General features: G+C 34.2%; 1 protein-coding gene across 1 annotated transcript in view; it reads right to left on the bottom strand.

Annotated features, from left to right (window-relative positions):
* The window catches only part of LOC106883186 (cholesterol 7-desaturase nvd), a 141,962-nt gene extending 121,277 nt beyond the window's left edge, over positions 1–20,685 (bottom strand). Inside the window, exon 1 of the mRNA XM_052965591.2 lies at positions 19,334–20,685. Within this exon, the coding sequence (XP_052821551.1) occupies positions 19,334–19,823 (490 nt within the window). The 5' untranslated portion in view covers positions 19,824–20,685. The remainder of the gene's footprint in view (positions 1–19,333) is intronic.
* Between the last annotated feature and the right edge of the window lie 1,095 nt (positions 20,686–21,780).

Below are 21,780 nucleotides of genomic sequence, written 5' to 3'. Positions count from 1 at the left end.
TACAGGGTATACGGACTCTGAAGGCAATTAGTATCGTGGTGTGCCTCGATTAAACTAAGGTGACGACTTTTCACCCGTTTGTTGGTGGATTGCTCTTATTTGTTTGTTTTATTTATATTTAACTTAATTATACTCATGTGCACTGTAAACGGACGTCGTAAATTTGGTACGGTCCTATTTCATTTTCTCCTCCTTCACTTAAGCCATTCACTTTTATTCTAAAAAGGCATAACCCAAAACTTTAGGTCTATTTCTTTTCAGTATTTATTTTAACTGTACACAGTGTAATTCTTTTATTTCGTTTTTCTACATTTCCCCCACTACGTTTTTTTTTTTGTTTTTTTTTTACTTAAATTGTGCTTGTTTAAGGCGACGAGCTGGCAGAATCGTTAGCACGTTGGGCAAAATGCTTAGCGGTACTTCGTCCGTTTTTACGTTCCGAGTTCAAATTCCGCCATGGTTAACTTTGCTTTTATATTAACTACCAGTGAAATCCTGAGTACGACATAATTGACTGCTCCCTTCCCTGCAAATTTCAGGTCTTGTGCCTTTAGTAGAAAGGATTATTATTACCTTGCGTCGCAAAGATACGTTTCAAGTAGATTTGCGATTTCTTAATTTTCTTTGGCAATTGCATTTTTATTTGTATGTCGTATCTAGTAAATCTACAACTTAAAAAAGGGATCTGTTTTCGTTTTTTTTTTCTTTTTTTATTCCTTACCTTTTTGAGGAGGAAAAAAACAGTTGAACATTATTTTTCTTTAGATCCAATCAAAAAAGCATAGAAAAGCAGAATCAATGCTGCCTTATAGACAAAATTTCGAAAATACAACCAACCACAAACAAAACAAGCAGAAGAATGAGCAATGAATTTTACAGCTAGACACTCTTTGAAGGAAGATAAAAAATGTTAAGTACCGTGAACAATACAAGTGACACATTTGGAAGCAACAACGCTCAGACACAGTTTGACAAACGAAAGTACATACATTTATAAGTTTATATTTTATACTGAATATGAAATTTAATACAAATTACTGTGTGCTGTCTGAATTTTCATTAAAACTTAATTTACAAAAATAAATAGGCAATATAAACTAAAGATTTTTTTAAATTCCTCATTTGTGATCAGGCTATTTCAACACTTAAAGTTAAAGCCCACAAACAGTTTTCTAGCGCTCATACGCATCTGTTTAAAACTTTTAATAAACACATCTAAGTTTCCTACTAATTAAGATACTCTATTTTAATTAGATTTTTCAATTGTAATCCTCGTTAAGCGGACGATGTTATGAAACGTTAAAATATTCGCGTAAGCACTTAAATTTTTTTCAAGAAAAGAAGCAGAGTGAAAAAGGCCTCAAACTAAATTTATTATTTCACTTCACCATTCTATCCTTTAAGTAAAAGAAGTCAATTGCAATATATCTAAACAATAAGATTGATAGATGAAATTCTTAAATTGTGTTAGTTAACTGTATGTCTTAAAAGTTGGCCTTAAGAAAGATATATAGTTAATATTAAGACAATTTGAAGAAAAAAGTACATAAATGTTTCTGGGTGCAAATCGGTTATAGGAATTTCACTCTGCTACTAAACAATTTGATGTGGACTAAGCTGTGGGGAATAGATAGATAGCTGATTTATAAACTTATCTGAAAATGATATTTGTGATAAATGTGCGTCGTATGCAGAGATTTCTCTCTTTTGCTTCACACTGTCAAAACTAAAGTGTCGTCTGCTCAGTCATGGTCTCTTGCAATTTATATTATTTTCAACCAGATTATTTTTTTTTAATTCTATAGTTTTTGATTTATTTCAATAAAGATATAAGATACATCAGTCTTTAAGATTATTCTATTTCAAATTTGTAACAAATAGTTCAGAAGCATTTATGCAAACCTGATTTGGTAATAAGTAAAGAATTATCTGGTGGTTCATTGAATTTCATAGTTAAGGGGAGATACAAAAGTAGTCGTCACCTAAATTGGGCAAGGGGACAATATGTGACTTGCTGACGAGAGCAATTCCTATCTTGTTTATACAAGTAGAATTTATCAGATCGAAAATAAAGTTTTAAAATTCAGAGAGGTGAACCCAAACATCATCAATCTACTGTCTTCGTTGAAAATGGAACCTTTTCTCAACAAAAGATATATTGTTTCTCTTTTTCTTATTGGAGCAATGTGAAATAAAGTATATTGCTCAAGGACACAACGCGTCACTGGGTATCGAATTCACGACCTTATGATCGTAAGCCGAACACCCAGACCAATAAGTCACGCCCGAAATCTACAGCAGTCAATTAGCTTTTACTAAGTTTCTCCATTTGTATTTTTGATGTTGGTCAAGGAGGCAATATGTGACTTGCTGACGAGAGCAATTCCTCTCTTGTTTATACAAGTATGGTAGGTAATGCTGCTACAACCTTCACAAACTTCATCAGTTTGAACGAACCACTCCGTGAAAGTCATTTCAATGTTATTGGACTCATCCAGATTGTTTGTTTCTATTTCATTCCATTTTTTAAAACTGCCAGCTCTTGTTTATTAATAACTTCGAAATATTTCTCTTTAATTTAAATTTTCCGATGATATTAATACCGTTTCTGAACTTTATTGGTGAGATATAAAGAAATCGAAACTTATCTTTACTATTGTACGCAGTGGTGGTATTGTATATTTGGTGAATGGTTCATTAGTGTGCAGCACAGGGTCCAAATTCTTGCATGGATATAATCTGGAAATTATATCCATCTCCAGGGTAAGTTACTGATATAAAACGAAAACGAAATCTGTTGCCATGGTTTTACCCTAGTCACGTACAGGAAATAAGAATCTGATACATTCATTTCTTCGTTTTCAATTTATTTGTTACAATCTCGGCATTGGATACAATACTCAGAATTAAAACAATACAAAAACAGTGAAATCTTATGAAAATTAAAAACTGTAAACAAAGTTTGCGTTTGAAAAATCTAAGATATCAATTACGAATTGAAACTACGACGTTATATGCAAGTAATAACTATATCCTTGCTTATTTATAACAACGCCGTATACGAACTAAATAGAACAACTTGCATTAGTTTGTATTTATTAACTTGAAAAAAATAAGATTTAGAAAGCAAGTATATGATCACCGAAGTGCTGACATGACTGCAGTAGCAACTAGTGAATTTCTAAATGTTCTAAACACACAAAAGCTTATTCAATAACCATTTATGATCAACCCAATAAATTACATTGGGAAAACGACGCGTGAGATATTAAGCATGTAAAGACTACATAGCTTGGTTGTCAGGGCACTAAATAATATTTAATCTGATGGGTAGTATGTAGTTCATGTATGCTCCCACTCAAGAATCTAACCTCTATCGGCTTGCAATACTTCTAACTTCTTGTTCAATTTCTTTTGTTAGGCATACATCTAAAAGCTTGACTCTTTACATACGACGAAAATTAATCAATCTGTTGAATAAAGAAAACAGAAAACTTCCTGAAGCGAGAGGTTGTCTTTTTATGACAGTGACAAGGTGATTGTCACCCTCAAAGCAGGATACCGCAACCGGAGGTCATTAGCTCAGAAATTTCATTCTATTGGTCATAAACTCTTTCGTGAAATAATGAAAAAGATGAATTAATTCAGCATTTAACATATAAATCCACGAACAACCGACAAATGATCCGCTGCAAAATTTATCTGACCCGTTATTTATTTTTATTAAACAAGTTATATTTTCATGACAGCATAAGCTACTTTAAAAAAAGCATGAAATACCACGTAGTTTTTAAACAATTATCCTAGCAACACTTGGTTGGATCTATAATCTATTCATGTCTTTTATTATTTCGCTATGAATAATGTGACACTACATTCAACTTTCAATATATACGTTTTTTTTTTTTTTCCATTCATTTTTGCTGTCTTAATTTAATCTCAGTCGTTGCTTCTGAAAACGTCCGTATAGATATCTTATTTGTGTAGCGATAGTATTCAGAAAAAAAAAACAGCATCAGTTTCATAGCCGCAGTTTTAACTTAAGACTAATTCATGCAGTCAAAGATGATTCAGTGTAGTGTTGGGTAAAACCCCTTGCAATACTAACTGAAATTGGACCGGGCCTGATTTTATTTTTCTATTTTCCGACTATAAAATAAGTAGCTGCTGTGTATTGGGGTTGATTAAATCGACTGTGTACATCTTCCCTCAAATATATTACGCCCTTGCATTTACAATGCTACAAAAACGACTATCCTAAGTAACTAAAGATGGCGAACATACCGGAATGTCCTCTACGGCAGGGAACGTTTTACGAAAAGTTGAAGCAACTTGCAAAACCAGTAATCAGATTTAATAGACCTTCGAGAAGGGGATCTTAATTATTGTATAGATAATCCCGATGGATCGATCTTTCAACATTAACTATATTATACATGTGGGTCTTGGCCGTACTTGTATTTAGTATGTAGAACAGTTAGTCCACTGCTATAATTCCCGTTCAGCTATAACGTTGCTATTCATAATCAACGCCACTCTATCCCTTATATATATATATATATATATATATATATATATATATATATGTAAACACACATGCATATCATTCATTAGTCTGCCTACTGAGAATGTATTTTGCTGAGATCTAATAATATCGAAACTCGGACTTTTTCTATTGGGGCCAGATTTTCTAACAATTTGGTGTTTCTATTTCCCTCCTTTTCAGTTTGATTAAATGTCTAATTTACGAACATAAAGCGGCTTTTTGGTGATCCTGAAGATCGGGAAAAGAAATAATAATTGCCTTCTCGGAAGGTGATAAATTTTATTTTCTACTGCAGAAACCACTATCTAACTGAAATATAAAAACATGAAACACAACGTTTGAACTAGTACCAAGCATGCTTCAGGTAACTCTCAACGTTAATGGTAAGACTTTTTTGCAAAACTATATAAGTCGCAACGACTCCTGACTAATGAGACGTTAGCACAAAGATTTTAAATAAAATCAAAGCAGAGCAGTTGTAGCAAAAACAGAAATGAAAGAATGAAAAAAGAAACAAAGCAGTTTTTTTAAATACTCACCTCCAAAATTAATAAAATATATGATTAAATTATAACAATCTTTGATTTCTTCAACATCTTTTGCATGTGTGTATATAAGAGATAGAGGAAGAGCAGATAAATAAGATATATTTCGAAATTGTTCGCAACTCATTTTTCTACTTGTAAAGGTCTATATGCTTTGATCTAAAGGGCTCCAGGTGATTATATTCTAGTAATGCAGCTTAATAAAATAAAATAAAATCATGCCTATAGCTTTCGCTGTGCCTGCTAACAAAAATCAGGCTTCTATGCAGTTGTGAAACTAGAATTTTCTGCGATTCTCAATAGCGAGAGGAGGTGAAGGGCTTACCACATATTTAGGGACCAAGTGAAAAATAGAACTTCTGTAAGCCACAGAAATTAAACTTTCAAACGTATGATCACTCTGTCATAATTCGTATATTTATTTCATTGTGCAAAAAACATTGAATATGAAAACGTTTACTATAGTATATTAACATACTAAAAAACAAGACGTTCGCCAATAAAAAGAAAGGTAGTTAGCAATTTTTATAAAGCTATTTGGCAAACTCGAAAAATAAAAAAAAATATAAGACTGGACGTTAGTAAATTCTCGAGATTTTAAAATAATTTTTGTAAATAAAGCACACATTATAAAAGCTAATTTCTGGCGCAACTTATAGCTTATCCTCGTACAGCATATTTATGTCATTATAGAATGAACATTGATTGCTAATAATTGCTACTAATTATTTCTTAGAATTGATTTCACAGAAAATGATAGTTTCACGCTTTCTCAAAACATTGTTGGCCTTGTGTCTAAATTACAAACAATTATTAGACATATCTACGAATACTTCGATGCTCTCTTGTAACACTGATGTGAAATAAGTATTCAACCCTAGTGTACTTGCTGTAATGAGATAAAAGTTGACTGGGACATAAAGACTATAATGTGTTTGCAAAGTAGCGCTTTCTTATAATTAAACCAAATAAGAAAAAAAAAAAAAAGTACTGACAATCTAGATAAGGACATGATATAAAATACCGAGATTAAACTATTAAATCAGATAGACCTTTGTGATTAAGACACCGCTAAATATTTACAGATTTGCAATTTTAAAATGATATCCGCAATAAAAATAATCTAATAAAATAATACATGGAGCTTCTGACAAAGAAGCGACTTCATAAAAATGTCAATTTTATCTCATTTCTTTTCTTCAATAATGAACAATAAAATAAATAACCACAACGATCAGCAAACCCTCAGATTTATTGTTCTCCTGGTAGGTAATGGATTAGTTCAAAGGTTCATTCGGTTCAAACAGATTAGCTTTACATGTTGTGGGGTTATATATTTTTTTGTTTTATTTTGTAAACGCCCGGTGACTATGTTTATGGATTTCTAACTGAATGCAAAGGTATAAATTCACAAGAAAAAACATGATTGTATAATGTTCATGCCTTTCTCGAGCAGACTAACTACTTAAAAATGAGGTGAAGTGGTTTCAACGGGGAAGCGAAATAAGTTACTGATCAAGACTCGCACAGACATTATCTATTGCTCAATTGCGATCTCCGGTGTTTCATTTATTTCTTATATGAACAAATACAATAACCAAAGACAAATTTATAATGAACATTCTCTTGTTTCAGTCATTTGACGGCGGTCAAGCTGGGGCACCGCCGTGAAAAATTATTAGTCAAACGAATCAACCTCAATACTTATTTTTTTTAAAGCCTGACACTTATTCCATCAGTCTCTTTTGCCAAACCGCTAATTAATGGAGACGTAAACACACCAATACCAGTTGTCAAGCAGTGGTGGGGACACACACACACACGTGGGTGTGTGTGTATGTGACGGGCTTCTTTCAGTTTCCGTCAACCAAATCCACTCACAAGTCTTTGGTCAGCCCGAGGCTATGGCAGAAGAAACTTTCCCAGGGTGTCATACAGTGGGACTGAACTCAGAACCATGTAGTTAGGAAGTAAATTTTTTACCACATAGCCATACCTGCGCCTAAAATTCACGGTGTAACAATTTTCCAAAATATGTATACTTTCAAATTTTAGTTGAGTATACCAGTCTACAAGGAATCAGAAATTAACACCATAACTTGAACTTCCCGGCCAAATAAAATGGTTTGACGAAAGGAAACTTTACTCTCACGTATGGTTATCATTACAGGAAAAATAATAAAGTTTTAAAAATTAGTTAAATGTCTGAGCTACAAAATGTATCCCCAAATTCTGTCACCTGAAAATATATAGGAAATTAGAGACAACGGCTTACCACTTTTGTTAATGTTCCGAAGAAAAGTCGAGTCGTTAAACATGTATTAAAAAATACTAACGGTTATACATATGTTCTTCGTTATTTTAAGAATGCTCGAAATTTAAATATTTATAGAAGGTGTCTGAATATTTCGCTCATTGTGTTAAGTTGAGAGCATACTTCTTTCTTAGCTGGGACATCAAATTCCAATTAAATTAATTATACGGACTATGCAAATCAATTTTATTGTAGTTAACTAGTCTTATCGCAAGAAAGACCTTATTTTCACCGGAAACTCTAATAAAATCATAAATTCCCCTAAGGTAAATGAGGTTTATCGTGAATACTAAAAATAAACATCATGGAAGTACGACATAAAAATGTAAAATGTAGTTGTGTATGGGTTTCTTCCGTGTATGCGCGCGCGGGCGGGCGTATATAAAGTTAGTTTCATGCTATGTGACTATATACAGAAGAAACCAAATGTGGGCCGCCATTACAATGGGTGCTCTCAAGGTGGCGAGCTGATGGAATCGTTAGGACGCCGGACGAAATGCTTAGCGATATTTCGTCTGCAACTACGTTCTGAGTTCAAATTCCGCCGAAGTCGACTTTGCCTTCCTTCCTTTCAGGATCGATGAAATAAAGTATCAGTTACGCACTAGGGTCGATGTAATCGACTATTCCCCCTCCCCCAAAATTTTCAAGGCTTTGTGCCTAGGGTAGAAATAATTATAATGAGTGCTCTTGAAATGAAAGGGAAGAAGCGTAAAGCTAAGCTATGGACTCAAGAAGCATATTATAATGAGTTCGTTAAAACAAGAATTAAAACATAACTAAAGCTGAAAAGGCTAAGTTTATTCCAAAAACTAACAGACCTTGTCTAGTCATGATTTTTCTTCTTTTTCTTTTTTTTCATTTCTTAGTATTTCTTTGTAGGAGTGTGGTTTGGAGACGCTGCTATTTTGGCGTGTGATCTACAACCTACAGAGCGATTACTATAGGTTACTTTTTTAGTTTACTTTCCAATTTCTAAAAGGACTTACTATGTTGACAACAGACTTTTTACAATAAATTCTTTTATACATAATTTGTAAATGTATTTTTTCAAAATTCTTACTATTTTAATAATAATAAAACCATGTTCCATTTATGTTTAGTAAATAGCAATAAGAAACCACGAATAAACAATATAATAATTAAAATAATCGCATAGATCACAAAAGTTTGGCAGCCGCGAGTTTTGCAACGTAAAGAAACTAAAACTTAACCTGAAGTAATCGCCCTTGAAATTGTAGATCACACACACCAAAGTAGCACTTTGGAATCTTGTTTCGCATAAGAGTGGGTTTTTCGGCGAATTGAGTCTTCAACTAAGTTTCATTTCCAAACTGGAAGTTCTGCTCTACGAGCAAACATGAAAGTACAACATTTTTATCTCTCACCTATAAATCTAAAACTCTGTGTCAAGTGAAGTCAATAATTAAGCAAGTCTAAGATGTTTAGAATAAGGATTTTAACTTTAACGTGTTTAAAAGCTTTGTCCTTCTCTCTGCTTTCAGTTTATACAGATTTCAAAGCCTATTATTTACTGCATAAAACCTTTAGTTTCTGAAGTTTCTTTGTATACAGCAAGTAAGCTATACGCATTCGACACAAGATGTTGGTATAATTATATTGATTTGGTCAATCATGCCGCTACCCAAATTTTTACGGTTTCTCATTTGCACTTTATTTCTGATCCGATCAGATAAATAGGGAAATGCCAACTAATAACTTAAAGCATTGATTCCCAATCTGACAAATAGCAAACTTAGCCAAAATTTATTAGCTGTAACTTTTACCCCCCACACTTATTAACGAGGAGACAAAACAGAGTCGGTATCTATAAAATGTTTCTTTAGCTTTCCCATCGTGTTATATAAGTTTAAAATCTTTATTAAGTATGGTAATTGTTCCGTCCATTTCTCAAATTATCACAGGTTCCCTATAACTGAAACTAGTTTAAAGTATCAGCACACAAGCGTATTTAAGGTATTATGTTTATCAACACAGGGAGGGTTTTAAACCCCAAATGGTGTGGAATTGACTACAGTTTCATCTATATTGTCACCAGCATAACGCAATCTTCGGGTTGTGACAAGAGGTCGTGCACTGGACAAGATACCTTCAAGTAACGAGTAGAGATCAGTTATGGTCTCAGATCAAATCCTGCAAAGTTTGATAGCTTTTCATTATCCTGTTGCGAAATAGGTATCGGGGGTAATGTTAGATATATTAATCTACCTGTTCCTAACCCAACTGATTTTATCTTTGTGCTAATATACGAAAATAATACTTTTTTAAACAGTCAAATGATAAACACTGTTGAGTTGAAATAAACTCTCAACAAGCAAAATACGCGAGTCAAATTTCGAATCTCGCTTACACCTCTTAATGTCACCAATATACTTGAGAAAGCAAGAACAATGTAGCAATCTATTCATTGGTCTTCTTTATAAATACTACTACTACATTTTATTTTTATCTATGAAATCAGCGTTAAATGCCTAATCTTACATTTGCCGACGAAATAACGTCATCATATAATTTAACATTTTATTGATAATTCTGCTGCAATTAACATTTATTATATTGGTGTTGTACTGCATTTATTATAATAAAACAATTCAAGACTGACGAGAGGAAAGGACATTGAAGGGCATTCAGAAAAAGAAAAAAACATTTATTGAGAAATGCTTCTATGGCACAAAAGGGGACGTGCAACAAGGTAGAAACATATCTGGTTAGCGAATATTACATGCGAAAGCCACATGATTGGATGCGAATGTGTAAATAATTGAGTTTTTCCCGGCATGATATCAAGTTTTTTTCTGAAGTTTCCTAGCACAAAACGCAGAGACTGGAGAATGATATTAATGAATCAGAAAATGACATCCGACTGTTTTAATCAATTTGGAGTTGTACTTGTCAAGCAAGTGAGTGGCTTAATCTGAAATCTTTCGTAGTAAATGAAGCATTATATTGTGGAAAAGCTACTCAAGCCACCTAAAAAACAGAGAAACTGTTACAATTTTTGTCGCAATCATTGTGATTTGAGGTCATTTGTACAGCGTTATTTATTTTTGAACTGTCAGTGGCCAGGTCGCAATAGTGCAACGAAAATTTTGAAACATCTAGGAATAAATGAAAAGTGAGTCCAGCAATCTTTGATTTTTATAGATGAATAAGATGGTTAATTCACGATGTAATTGCTTATCTATAAATTCAATGAATTAATCAGATATTGTAAGGTAACCCATCTAGCTGTGACTAGAGCGTTTAGGAAGGTGTCTGCAGAGAAAAAGTGACAGTTGTGTCACTTCTTCGTAAGAGACAGTTAACTTAAAAGAGAGAGAGAGAGAGTAACAAGGAATGTGAATACATACAGTTGTTCCTCCTACATCATTGTGACTCGCCAAAGGGTTGCCCAAATCCAATATGTATATAACATTGAACTTCCGGTCAACATAATTGACACATTGACATTTGGTCGCATAAATAGCTGACGCAGAGGTCGCGGTTATAAAGTGAAAGGTGCTGTTTAATAAACACTAAACCAGCAGTTTAAAGATTGGTGGGTCTGTTTATAGGTATTCTTTATTAAAAGTGCTTTACAGCTGGAACCTTCGAAGTAATAATATATTGAACTTTTAGCGCAAGGAGCATTGCATTGTTTATATGGGCAAAATACTTCTTTATTTTATAGACTTCGGCTTGTTAGATGAAAAAAGTAAGCAGATCATCTGAGAAACCAGCGATCAGAAAGAAATGTATTTCATTTTCTCAGTACTATGAATTCATGAAGGTTTTGAAAGAGTTCGTGTCTCGACAATAGGGAGTGTTACGTTCCAAAAAACCCCACGATAGGTGAAAATTCTCGAAGTAGAAGCAGTACTGTATTGTATATTGTTTTTATATTATTTTTATAATTTGTATACATCTATTTTATTATAAATGCAAAACAACACCACGGAGGAATCGACGTACGCTTAAATAATAAACCACGATAGGTGAACCGTGGTATGGCGAGCAATTACTGTACTATAAAATTAGTAAGTCTATAGATACAGTGGATGAAGCGGATTGGAACAGTTACTGAAAATTCCTTTCTTCTGCTGTGTCTCTCATACGTAGGACAAAACCACTTCCGTAAAACTAAGTTAGAAAATAAACTGAAGTTTTAAATTAATGATAAAGAAAATATTTTAAAACAATGCTGTGAAGTTCTTCGTTTTGGATTACTATCACAACCTCTATTTTATTAACTCAATACATGAAATAACAATCCAAGTAAATAAGATTATTGTCAAGAACTAACAATTCACCTAGTTAATCCTTATGAACATTGATTTCTGACGACGGGTAAAAAAGGCTAATAGAGAAAAAAAATTAAGACGTTGTGATGTTTGTTTCCCACGTGCATTTAGTTACAAAAGAGGAAGCAAACTGGTTACATGTCAAAAATCAAAAACAAGCCTCCGGTTCGACTCCCTAGGTGCTTACCTTTACAATATAAGCGTTAAAAAATACATATATTCTTTATTACCGAAGTATTAATCGTAATTTCAGAAAGTGTGAGAAGTGATACAAAATTCCATGCTAGATTGTAGAAAATGTAATCTCGCGCCACTGATTAAGGTTAATTTAGGAGCTGAAGGCATTTTTCAATGAATCATCTGCCTCAGGAAACTACTATATTACCTAGTCGCAGGCTTAGCTGTGATGTTAAGAAGTTGGCTTTGCAGCCACATTGTTTCGGGCTCAGTTCCACTGCACGGTACCTTGGGCAAGTCTCTTCAACTATAGCTCTAGACTGACCAATATCTTGTGAGTGGATTTGGTAGGCAGAAGCTGTGTTGAAACCCCTCTAATACACACACAGCACACGCACGTGTGTGTTGTGTTTCCATTCTATCACTGGACAACCGGTGTTGGTTTTTTACATCCCTAGGAATAAGCGGTTATTCTCTCGGCAAAAGAAGTCGATGGAACATGTATCGCATTAAAAAATACGTAGTGAGGTCGATATGTTCGACTAAACCTTTGAAGGTAGGGCACCGGTGTAGATACACTCTCGGTAACTGAAACAAGATAGAGCAGTTATAATCTGCTAGATTATTTCTTGAGTTTCATTTACCCATTCCTAAAGTGTATTCTTGATGACAAACTAGGGGAATGTCAAATACAGCACTTTCAATTCTGCTAGTACGATGATTGCAAGGTGATATGAATGCAGTGGGAAGGTTAAATGTAATTTTCCAAAAAAAAAAAAAAGACAGTTATTTAACACAGATGTCATCATTTAACTTGCAGATAATCACAAGTTTTAAATTAACTGTTTGTAAAGCATGCCTGTCTATTCGATGTAGAGATGATTAAAACAATCATATTATTTCTACAGGTTTATCTAGTTGAAAAAAATATTCCAAATCTCCTCTAAAATTATGTTAGGTCTTGAATAACACCAGACCGTGACAGTAACGTTTTTAAACTTTGGCACAAGGTCAGTAATTTTAGTTTATTCAATTACATCGACCACAGTGTTTAAATGGTACTTGTTTTATCTATCTGAAAAGAGTCGATCGCGGCGGAAACCGTGACTGTGTCATTATTGGATTACCGCCTGATTTAAGAAAGAAATTAAAATTATGTTATTAATTAAAATACAAGAGGGGAAGATGGCAAGAATTGAAAGAAATGCTTCGAAAGAGAATAGGTCTAACTTCAGGTTGAATTATAATTGAAAACAATTTAGAAAGTATTTCACATTGTAATGTAGAACAAGTTTAAGCAACCTGAACGAACATAAAAATAATTTCTAGTATTTTAATTTTAGAAAATTAATAGTTACATTAAATAAGAGTTTGAATTAAAAGCGACGCAAGATCCTTCAAGTCCCTGCATATGCACGCACAAAATCAAAACCTTTTTTTTTTTTGTAGTTTGTATTTTAATGTCAAGTTACTTAGTTGTAAAAATAAAATTGTAGACTGTCAAAATTCTTACAGTAACTTCATTTTATATATATAGGTTTATACTGATTATGTTTTATCAGAAAAGTAATATATAACATTTGGACACTTTATATCCCTGGGACTGTCTGCAATTCTGTTAGTTTGCTTCGAGTAGAGTTACCGGATGTTTTATTTTGACTTTTATATTAAATATGAGAATATGTTCGCCAAAGAGATTTTCTAAGAATTTTCTTCTTAAAGATTTTACTCAAGTGAAAGAATAACTATTATATAATTTGGTATAGCAAAGACACATTTCAATATTTTATAGAATGATGAGTGACTGAAATTATGGCATGGTGTCGAACCAGATGCTATTTGACATTTAAGCTATGTTCCATTACGTTCTAAGTTCATCCACACACACACACACACATAAACTACAACTAGAAGAAGAGAGGTGACAACGACTTTCTAACACTATGTGCATTCTGGTAAAAGTATTTAGTACTTTATTTTAATCTTAAATTGTTTTTATTATAACTCGACACAAGCAGACACAACCCAACATATATTCATTCCTTCTTTCTCTACATTCTGAGTTCAAGCTTTTTATTCACACTGAACTGATAACTCAATTCTCAGCTATGTTTTGCAGCTGACATATTCAACGAAAATTATTTTGTTTTTCTCTCAATGTAATCTATATTTACAGAATTTCGACTGCTATAGTTCAATGAAACCGATTTTCCGTTTAAAAATTTTACTCAATTGCAGTTTTGATTTTCGTTTCTTATTTCATTTTCATATGTTATAAAAAACGTAAGTCTGCAAAATATTATTGACCCCAGTGGTAGGAATTATAGGGCCGGTATCCCGATAAGTGACCGAAATCTCAACGTTCCTCTAGAACGGGACGCTAGTCCGTCGAAGTGTTACGCATTTACGGTTGAAGGAACAGGAGCAAGATGAAAAGAAGTGTGAGAGGATTTGGTAGACGGAAACTGAAAGAAGCCCATCGTATAAATATATATATATATGTGTGTGTGTGTGTGTGTGTGTGTGTGTGTGTGTGTGCTTGTGTGTCTATGTTTGTGCCCCCACCATCGCTTGACAACGGATGCTGGTGTGTACGTCCCCGTAACTGAGCGGTTCGGCAAAAGAGACTGGTAGAATAAGTACTAAGCTTACAAAGAATAAGTCCTGGTGTCGGTTTGTTCAACTAAAGGCGGCGCTTTTGGGGTCGATAAATTTGGAGGTTATCATTTTGGGGTCGATAAATTAAGTACCAGTTGAGTACTGGGTCGATCTAATCGACTGGCCCCTCCTCCCCCAAAATTTCGGGCCTTGTGCCTAGAGTAGAAAAGAATATCAAACAGTCAACATGGACCAAACAGGAGACTCACATTTGTTTGTTGTTTCTTCAAGAAACTTGAACATATTCCCGGATGCTCAACCAAAGAGAAAGTTCGTCTCTACCTTTACATTACTGGGAAAATGAAGAAGAAAGGCCATAGAAGATCTACGAGAAAGAAACAACCTGGCCATTCTGTCGAACCCATTTTTCTTCAAGGAAGAAGTCAATCATAAGAGCGAATTGATCTTTTATTAACCATAACAGTCGAATACAGAGGGGACAGCACAAAGGGTCGGGGGAGAGGGGAATAAACGTTATTTATACAAATTTATGATAAATAAAATTATGTAATGATGATGATGAAGTGATGAACGGGTGTGACCCTACATACCACGTTCCACCGCTGGACCTTTTCAGAAGCTTTATGTCATCCCTTAAGTATGTTCATTCTCAACATGTAAGCCACTTTCTTCAAAGAAGATTGTTCTTATATGTAAATTCAAATTTTTCCTGAGTAGGACCGCAAACACCTCTCCGCCCCCCCCCCCCCAGGTTGGCATAGAGAAATTAATTTCTCGTAGTCGTTTAGGAGGGGAGGGAAAGCCCGCGGTCTTCTCAATCTAGTTTCTGTAGTAGCAACAATGTCCAATCTATGCGACCTGAATCATAAGAGCGAATGCAAGGCTAAAAGAAAGACCGAATGGTTTCGACAGAAACCACAACAAACCTGGTATAAGCAGGAAATCGCCTCAAAGGTCTGAATGTTGGTAAAAAAATGAGAATAAATATTTATAACTACCTTAAAAACAAAATATCAACATTGTGGCTATATTCCGACGCCCTATGCTCTGAGTTCAATTGTCACCAAGGTCAATTTTGTACTTCGTTTTTTTCGGAGTCGATATAAAAAGACTATCAATTTAAGGTTGTGAATTGACTTTGCGCTCTGAGTTCAAATCTTGTCATGGCCTACTTGGATGGTTGACTAAATCCGTCGCCTGCTTTAAACATCATCACCTGGCACCTCGGGGGTCTTTAACAGAGTCCATTCTGTTGTGAGCATTCGAGTAATGTGTCCGGTTTTCTCCTTCCCTCCCACCCGTATAAAAACATTGTGAACGGTCACGGACTCCGCCTTCTCCTCCCGTCTAAAAGTTCACAAAAAGATAATAATAATAATAATAATAATAATAATAATAATAATCAGCTTTTATTACTCTGAAATATGTGTGATGACTATGCACACGAAAGTTTAGGGGGTGTATTGAATTAGACAGTGAAATAAGAGACAATTCGGCTACAAATAATCGAAGTGTGTGAAAGCACTCGTGGAAGCCAAGTATTTTTCTGTTTTTTTTCTTTTTTTCTTTACAAACGAATCGAAGGGGCAACATCGATGCCACTCTACCTGACTTTGGGTTGCAGAGCAGCGAAGTTATTGATACCTGACAATACACAACCACAGTTCACTTCCGCTTGACGGACTAGTCAGTTATTGAGATAAACAGTCTATACACGTGACAGTCGCGCGGGAAAAGTAACTACGAACGAGTAACAAGACTTTTATTGACACTAAATTGCAATTTGCAAAATTGAAACGCTAATTAGTGAAAACAATTGTTAATGAAAGTGATCAGGAATGTCGTCATGGTTCAGAAACTACATTTGCTGTACATAGAATTAAAAGGTTTCTTTCTATTTTCACTTTTAGCCTCTAACGGAATTCAATCGATAGTTTGGTTTGATCTGGTTAAATCAAAATCTACAACTTCGAAACAACTTATTTAAAAGAACGAAACGTGCTGGGATGTGTGTGGGTACGTTTCTGTTTGTCTTTTTACGGCAATCCTTCGGTATTAGTAGACCACGTCATTCACCCTCTTTTTCAGCCTAGCCTCTTTATTTATGTCGTGAGGGAACGTTGTGTGGGTGAATGACGTCGTCTATTAATACCGAAGGATTACTAATATTCAATAATAACAAAACAGCGAGCGTCTAATGCGTAGACTTTCCACTTTTCCATGTTTTCAGATTACGCAATCTTCCCAGGAAAAAAACTGCGTACATAAACACCTAGGCTAACACACAAATATAATCCTCACTCATAAATACAGATCTATAAAATAATTCTTCGCCATTTATAGATGTGTGTGTGTGTGTAAGAGATATCAGTTTCACGTGTGAAGTTAATCGAAAATTCATTGTTTCGTAGATAGCCCCCATTTTTATATTTAATGAATGAATTCATAAGGTATTAAAAGCAACTTGACTCATTCATCGCACCTTGTATATGTATATATATATATATATATATATATATATATATATATATATATATATATAAATCAATAATTAAAAAAAACAACAAACGGAAAATTTTGCAAAAACATAACAAACAGAACATTTGTAGCTAATTCCTTATCAACGTCCGTACACATACACACACACACGCATACACACGTCTTTTTGTGTATTGTGTGTATTTGTATGTGTGTGTGTGTGTGTATGTGTGTGTGTGTGTAACTTTTACGGACTTGATATGCGAACTCTAAATACATGACTTACAACAAAACTTGCATTGAAGTCAGCATACCCACACAAGTATGCTACCACCCGACTTTGTTTCCTCATAACTTCCAGAAAGTGTATATTTTCAATGAACTCTTCTACAAATACGCTTCAAATGGTGTAGATTCCGATTATACCGAAAATTGTGAAATTTTTTTCTAAGGATGGGTAAAAGAATTTGGAAAATTCACACGAGTCCGCTATGTTTCCTGATAAATTTCAGAAAAATGTTTTGTATTTTCTTATCAAATCCCGATATAAACGTAATCTATACCGTCTGAAAAGTATTTATAGAAAATTTCATTACAAAATACCCATTTTTCTGAAAGTTATAAGGAAACAAAGCCGATTCGTGTGAATTTTCCGAAATTCCTCTCCCCACAAGAAATTTTCACAACAAATTCCAATATAATCGGAACCTAGAAATAAACTTCATATAAAAATACACATTTTTCTGAAAGTTATGAGGAAACAAAGTCAGGTAGGGGGGGGGGGGCGCATTTATGTAGCTATATCCTAAAGTCGATACTTTATATTTTGGTTTAACTTGGCCGAGTCTTTTTCAATGAATGATTTTTTTTTCCAGAATTCATTTGACAGAATCTTTATGAATTTATCAAATTTTCTTCGATTTATGATGAAGATTCTTTATCAAAGTTTAAAAAAATAAATACCTTTATAAAGAAAAATTTCCTTCTTTGAAATTCAGTTATTATTATCATCATCATTATTATTATTATTATTATTATTATTATTATTCAAATTCCTCCGAGGTCGACTTTGCCTGTCATCTTTTCGGGGTCGATAACATAAATACTTGTAACGCACTGGGGTCGATGTAATCGACTTAATCTCCTCCCCCAAGCTGCCCTTGTGGCAAAAGTTTGAAATCATCATCATCATCATCATCATCATCATTATTATTATTATTATTATTATTATTATTATTATTATTATTATTATTATTATTATTATTATTATTATTATTATTATTATTAATAATAATAATAATAATAATAATAATAATAATCATTAATCATTTCTGTTTGCAAAGTTGTTGATAGTGCTAAAACGAACTTTTTAAGGTGTAGGCTTTATTTTGGAAGTTTGAACTTTGTCGGAAAAAGATTCGATTTTTAGAAAAAAAGTATTCTAATTACTGAAGGTACACACGCAGTATTAAAATTTCGACTATGGATAAACACGATCAACTTCTTGGGGAATAATTTATGTGGATCCACCTCAATATCTAATACTGTCGATCTAATATCTTGTTGATTTACCTCAGTATTTTATTTATCGGCCTCAAAGTAAATTTGAATTGGATTTGAACTTACAATAATTAACTATCAAAAACAGAATCGTGAAACCAGGAGGATAAAGTTATTACTGGAATCGAAACCAGATAACTTACTATTAACTTTTCCTGCTTCATTTTAAATTGAATACTAAATACCAGTAATATTAGGTGGATGAACCAGTGCAATACTTATATTTTATTTGTTTTGTCACTGAGAATTATGAAGAAAAGCGCGGTCGCAACATAAACAATATTTCATAATTTTGTAGAAGTATTATTTCCCGACATTTCACTCCTATCTTCCTTGGGCAATCCCAAGTTTTCCACGAGGAAATTTGTCTTTTTCTTTTTCCGCATTTTTTTTTTTTTTGAAGGTGGGGGAGTGGGAATAAAGTTTGATATCCTGCGTTAATCAGCAATTTATTGGACAAGAGCTACTCAGGTTACACACCTTAAGACAGGATGAAATCCTGTCATATAGATAGATATATAGATAGGTATACCATACGAGAAAGAGAGAGAGAGAGAGAGAGAGAGAGAGAAGGGGAAAAAAGAAAGAAAGAAAGAGGAGAGAGAATGTGTGTGAGAGCGAGAGGGTAGTGCATTATTTTGTTATGTTCAACGAAATTATTTCGAAGTTAAGATTTTATTTTATTTTTTCTACATCATATTAATGTATATTTAAAAACGAAGTTTAAGAGCTTTAGACAGATTGATAAATAAATAAATAAATAAATAAATAAATGCACTTTTAATAGACTTACCTAATATACTTATAGGAACAGTCTGTCTGATTGCCAGTTTGTGAGATTCAATTAATCCGAACCAGCCATTGGGATAAACAGGTGGAATATCCCCGACTCGTCTTCGCCGACGTACACCGTTAGCGATTTCTTTCATACTGAGTACACCATCGGGTACATATCCAGTGGTCCCCAGTACACGTGTCCGATCCATGGTGCAGAAGAGAAACTGGTGTAGCCAGCGCAAAATACTAATGGTCACATAAGCCAGGGTGGCGTATACTCCAATACGAAACAAAAGGAAAAAGTCCAGATAATTGCGTGCAAGCAGGTCACTCCAGCCATCTGTAGTTACAGTGGACACAGCATGCTTGCAAAATTCACCCACTTCGAATAAAGGTACAGTTAAAGTTTTAAAATCCAGACTATCTGATAGGGCTGCCACAACAACAAGAGTTAAAAAACTCGCTGTTATGAAAGAAATTAAAACTATTCGCTTCCACATATACATATCGTTATTTCTCTTTTGCAAATTTTCTAAAAGTATAATAATTATATACAATATATATTTATATATATATATAAAAAAAAACTTCGCGTTATCGTTTGTTTTCCTCTTTTCCTTCACTTTTTTCTTCGGTTCATTTTTTTTCTTTCTTTTTCTTAAACTTTAAACCATTAAGGATGAAAATAAGCAACTTCAGCAAAGCGGTTTAGAAAAGATAATTAACAAAAAAAAAATTACGAAAACAAAAAGAACTACACTTTTTGAAATGATGTACAACGAAACATCAATTTATAATTTTGTATTCGTGTTACTTTTATATATATATATAAATATACATACAAAAAGAACGAGTAGAAGCTGGTCAGAGAATGTTAATGAATTGAAGAGACAACAAACAAAAGGCGATCTACATCGAGTTAAGGTGTGTATATAAGTGTTAGTCGGAAACTCATCGTAGTTATTACGTTAGTGACACATCTAGCTTTGATGACGAAGCTCAGTACCTGAGACAACTGCGAGCTTTACTAGTTAGGGTCACGTGACGCGCATTCATTTACTTCTCTCTCCTTTTCTTCGTCTGTCCTGCACTTCTTCCCGGATTTGCTTTTTGTTTTAATGCCTTTTGTTTTACAAGCTACTACTATTATAACAATATCCTATACGTTACTTGCCGATTATTTTTCTGACCATGCTTTTACTTCGGCTTGACTCGTTTTCCTACGCATCTCAGTTACTTTAACTCTGCGTGCGTATGTGTTGATTTTTGTATGTATGTGTATGTGTGTGTGTGTATGCGTGTGTGTGTGTGTGTGTGTGTGTGTGTGTGTGTGTCCGTCTAGCTTATTATGTTGTAGGCATGCGATAAGCTCTTAAAAACATTGCACTGGGAAACAAAAGCCACGCCCACAAATTTAATTGGTGGATTGATATTTCTTCTTCCCGCCTTTTTCCCCATCTTCTCTCTTTCTTTCTTCCTCTCACTCACTCACTCACTCATTCATCACACTTTTTTTTCCTCTTTCAGTCTCACTGTTTTCCTTTGTATGTCTTCGTCGCTATTTATCTTGGCTCTTTGTGTCTTTCTCTCTCTCTCTCTCTCTCTCTCTTTCTTCCCCCACCTGACGTTCTAAAAAGGACGAATAGTTATATCCTATAGACCCACCACCACCACTACCACTATCACTCCCTACAAAAAATGGTTTGAAGGAAAACAGAATAAAAGAATTAAAGATCGAAACACATCACAGACAACAAATGTGAATTCTCGTGTTACGTAAGCCTAACTTTCATGTTTTCCCTGTTTCTTTCTCTCTTTCCCGCTGTCATTCTTATTTTTTCTTCACCTGATATCGCAAAACATTTTACAGTATTTAACGCAATTATTTACGACTAAGGGAAGTGAATGCCGAATTCAGTCGGTAGAGCGTCGGAGAAAGAGTTTTGTGCTATGTTAGTAAAGTCTCTAAGTTCAAACTTTAGGTGAGAAGGTTAAGTGCATTCGCCACTACACAGTTGTGGATGCGATTCCATTGGGCGGTGCGATGGATCTTTTGCTATTGTGTAGAGTCGATTTAAGCCTTTGGAATAAAATTTGGTAAGCAATAGGTGCAGGCGTGACTTTGTGGTATGAAGCTTGCTTCTCAACCAAATGGTTCCGGGTTCAATCTCACTGCGGTGGCACCTTAGGCAAGTGTCTTCTACTGTCGCCATGGGCTGACCAAAGCCTTGTAAGTGGATTTGATAGATGGAAACTGAAAGAAGCCCGTCGTGTATATGTGTGTGTGTGCGCGCGCGTCTGTGTCTGTCTGTGTTTGTGTGTGTCCACTTCCACCACTTGACATGTTTACGTCAACATAACTAGCGGTCCGGCGAAAGAAATCGATAGAATAAGTACTGGGCTTTACAAAAAAAAAGCCCTAGTGTCGATTTTTTCGACAAAAGATTCTTCATAGCGGTGCTC

This window comes from Octopus bimaculoides, chromosome 2 (assembly GCF_046866305.1).
Source record: "Octopus bimaculoides isolate indiv1 chromosome 2, ASM4686630v1, whole genome shotgun sequence".
Classification (NCBI taxonomy): domain Eukaryota; kingdom Metazoa; phylum Mollusca; class Cephalopoda; order Octopoda; family Octopodidae; genus Octopus; species Octopus bimaculoides.
The sequence above is the reverse complement of the archived record's forward strand: the minus strand, read 5'-3'. Positions and strand labels throughout refer to the sequence as shown.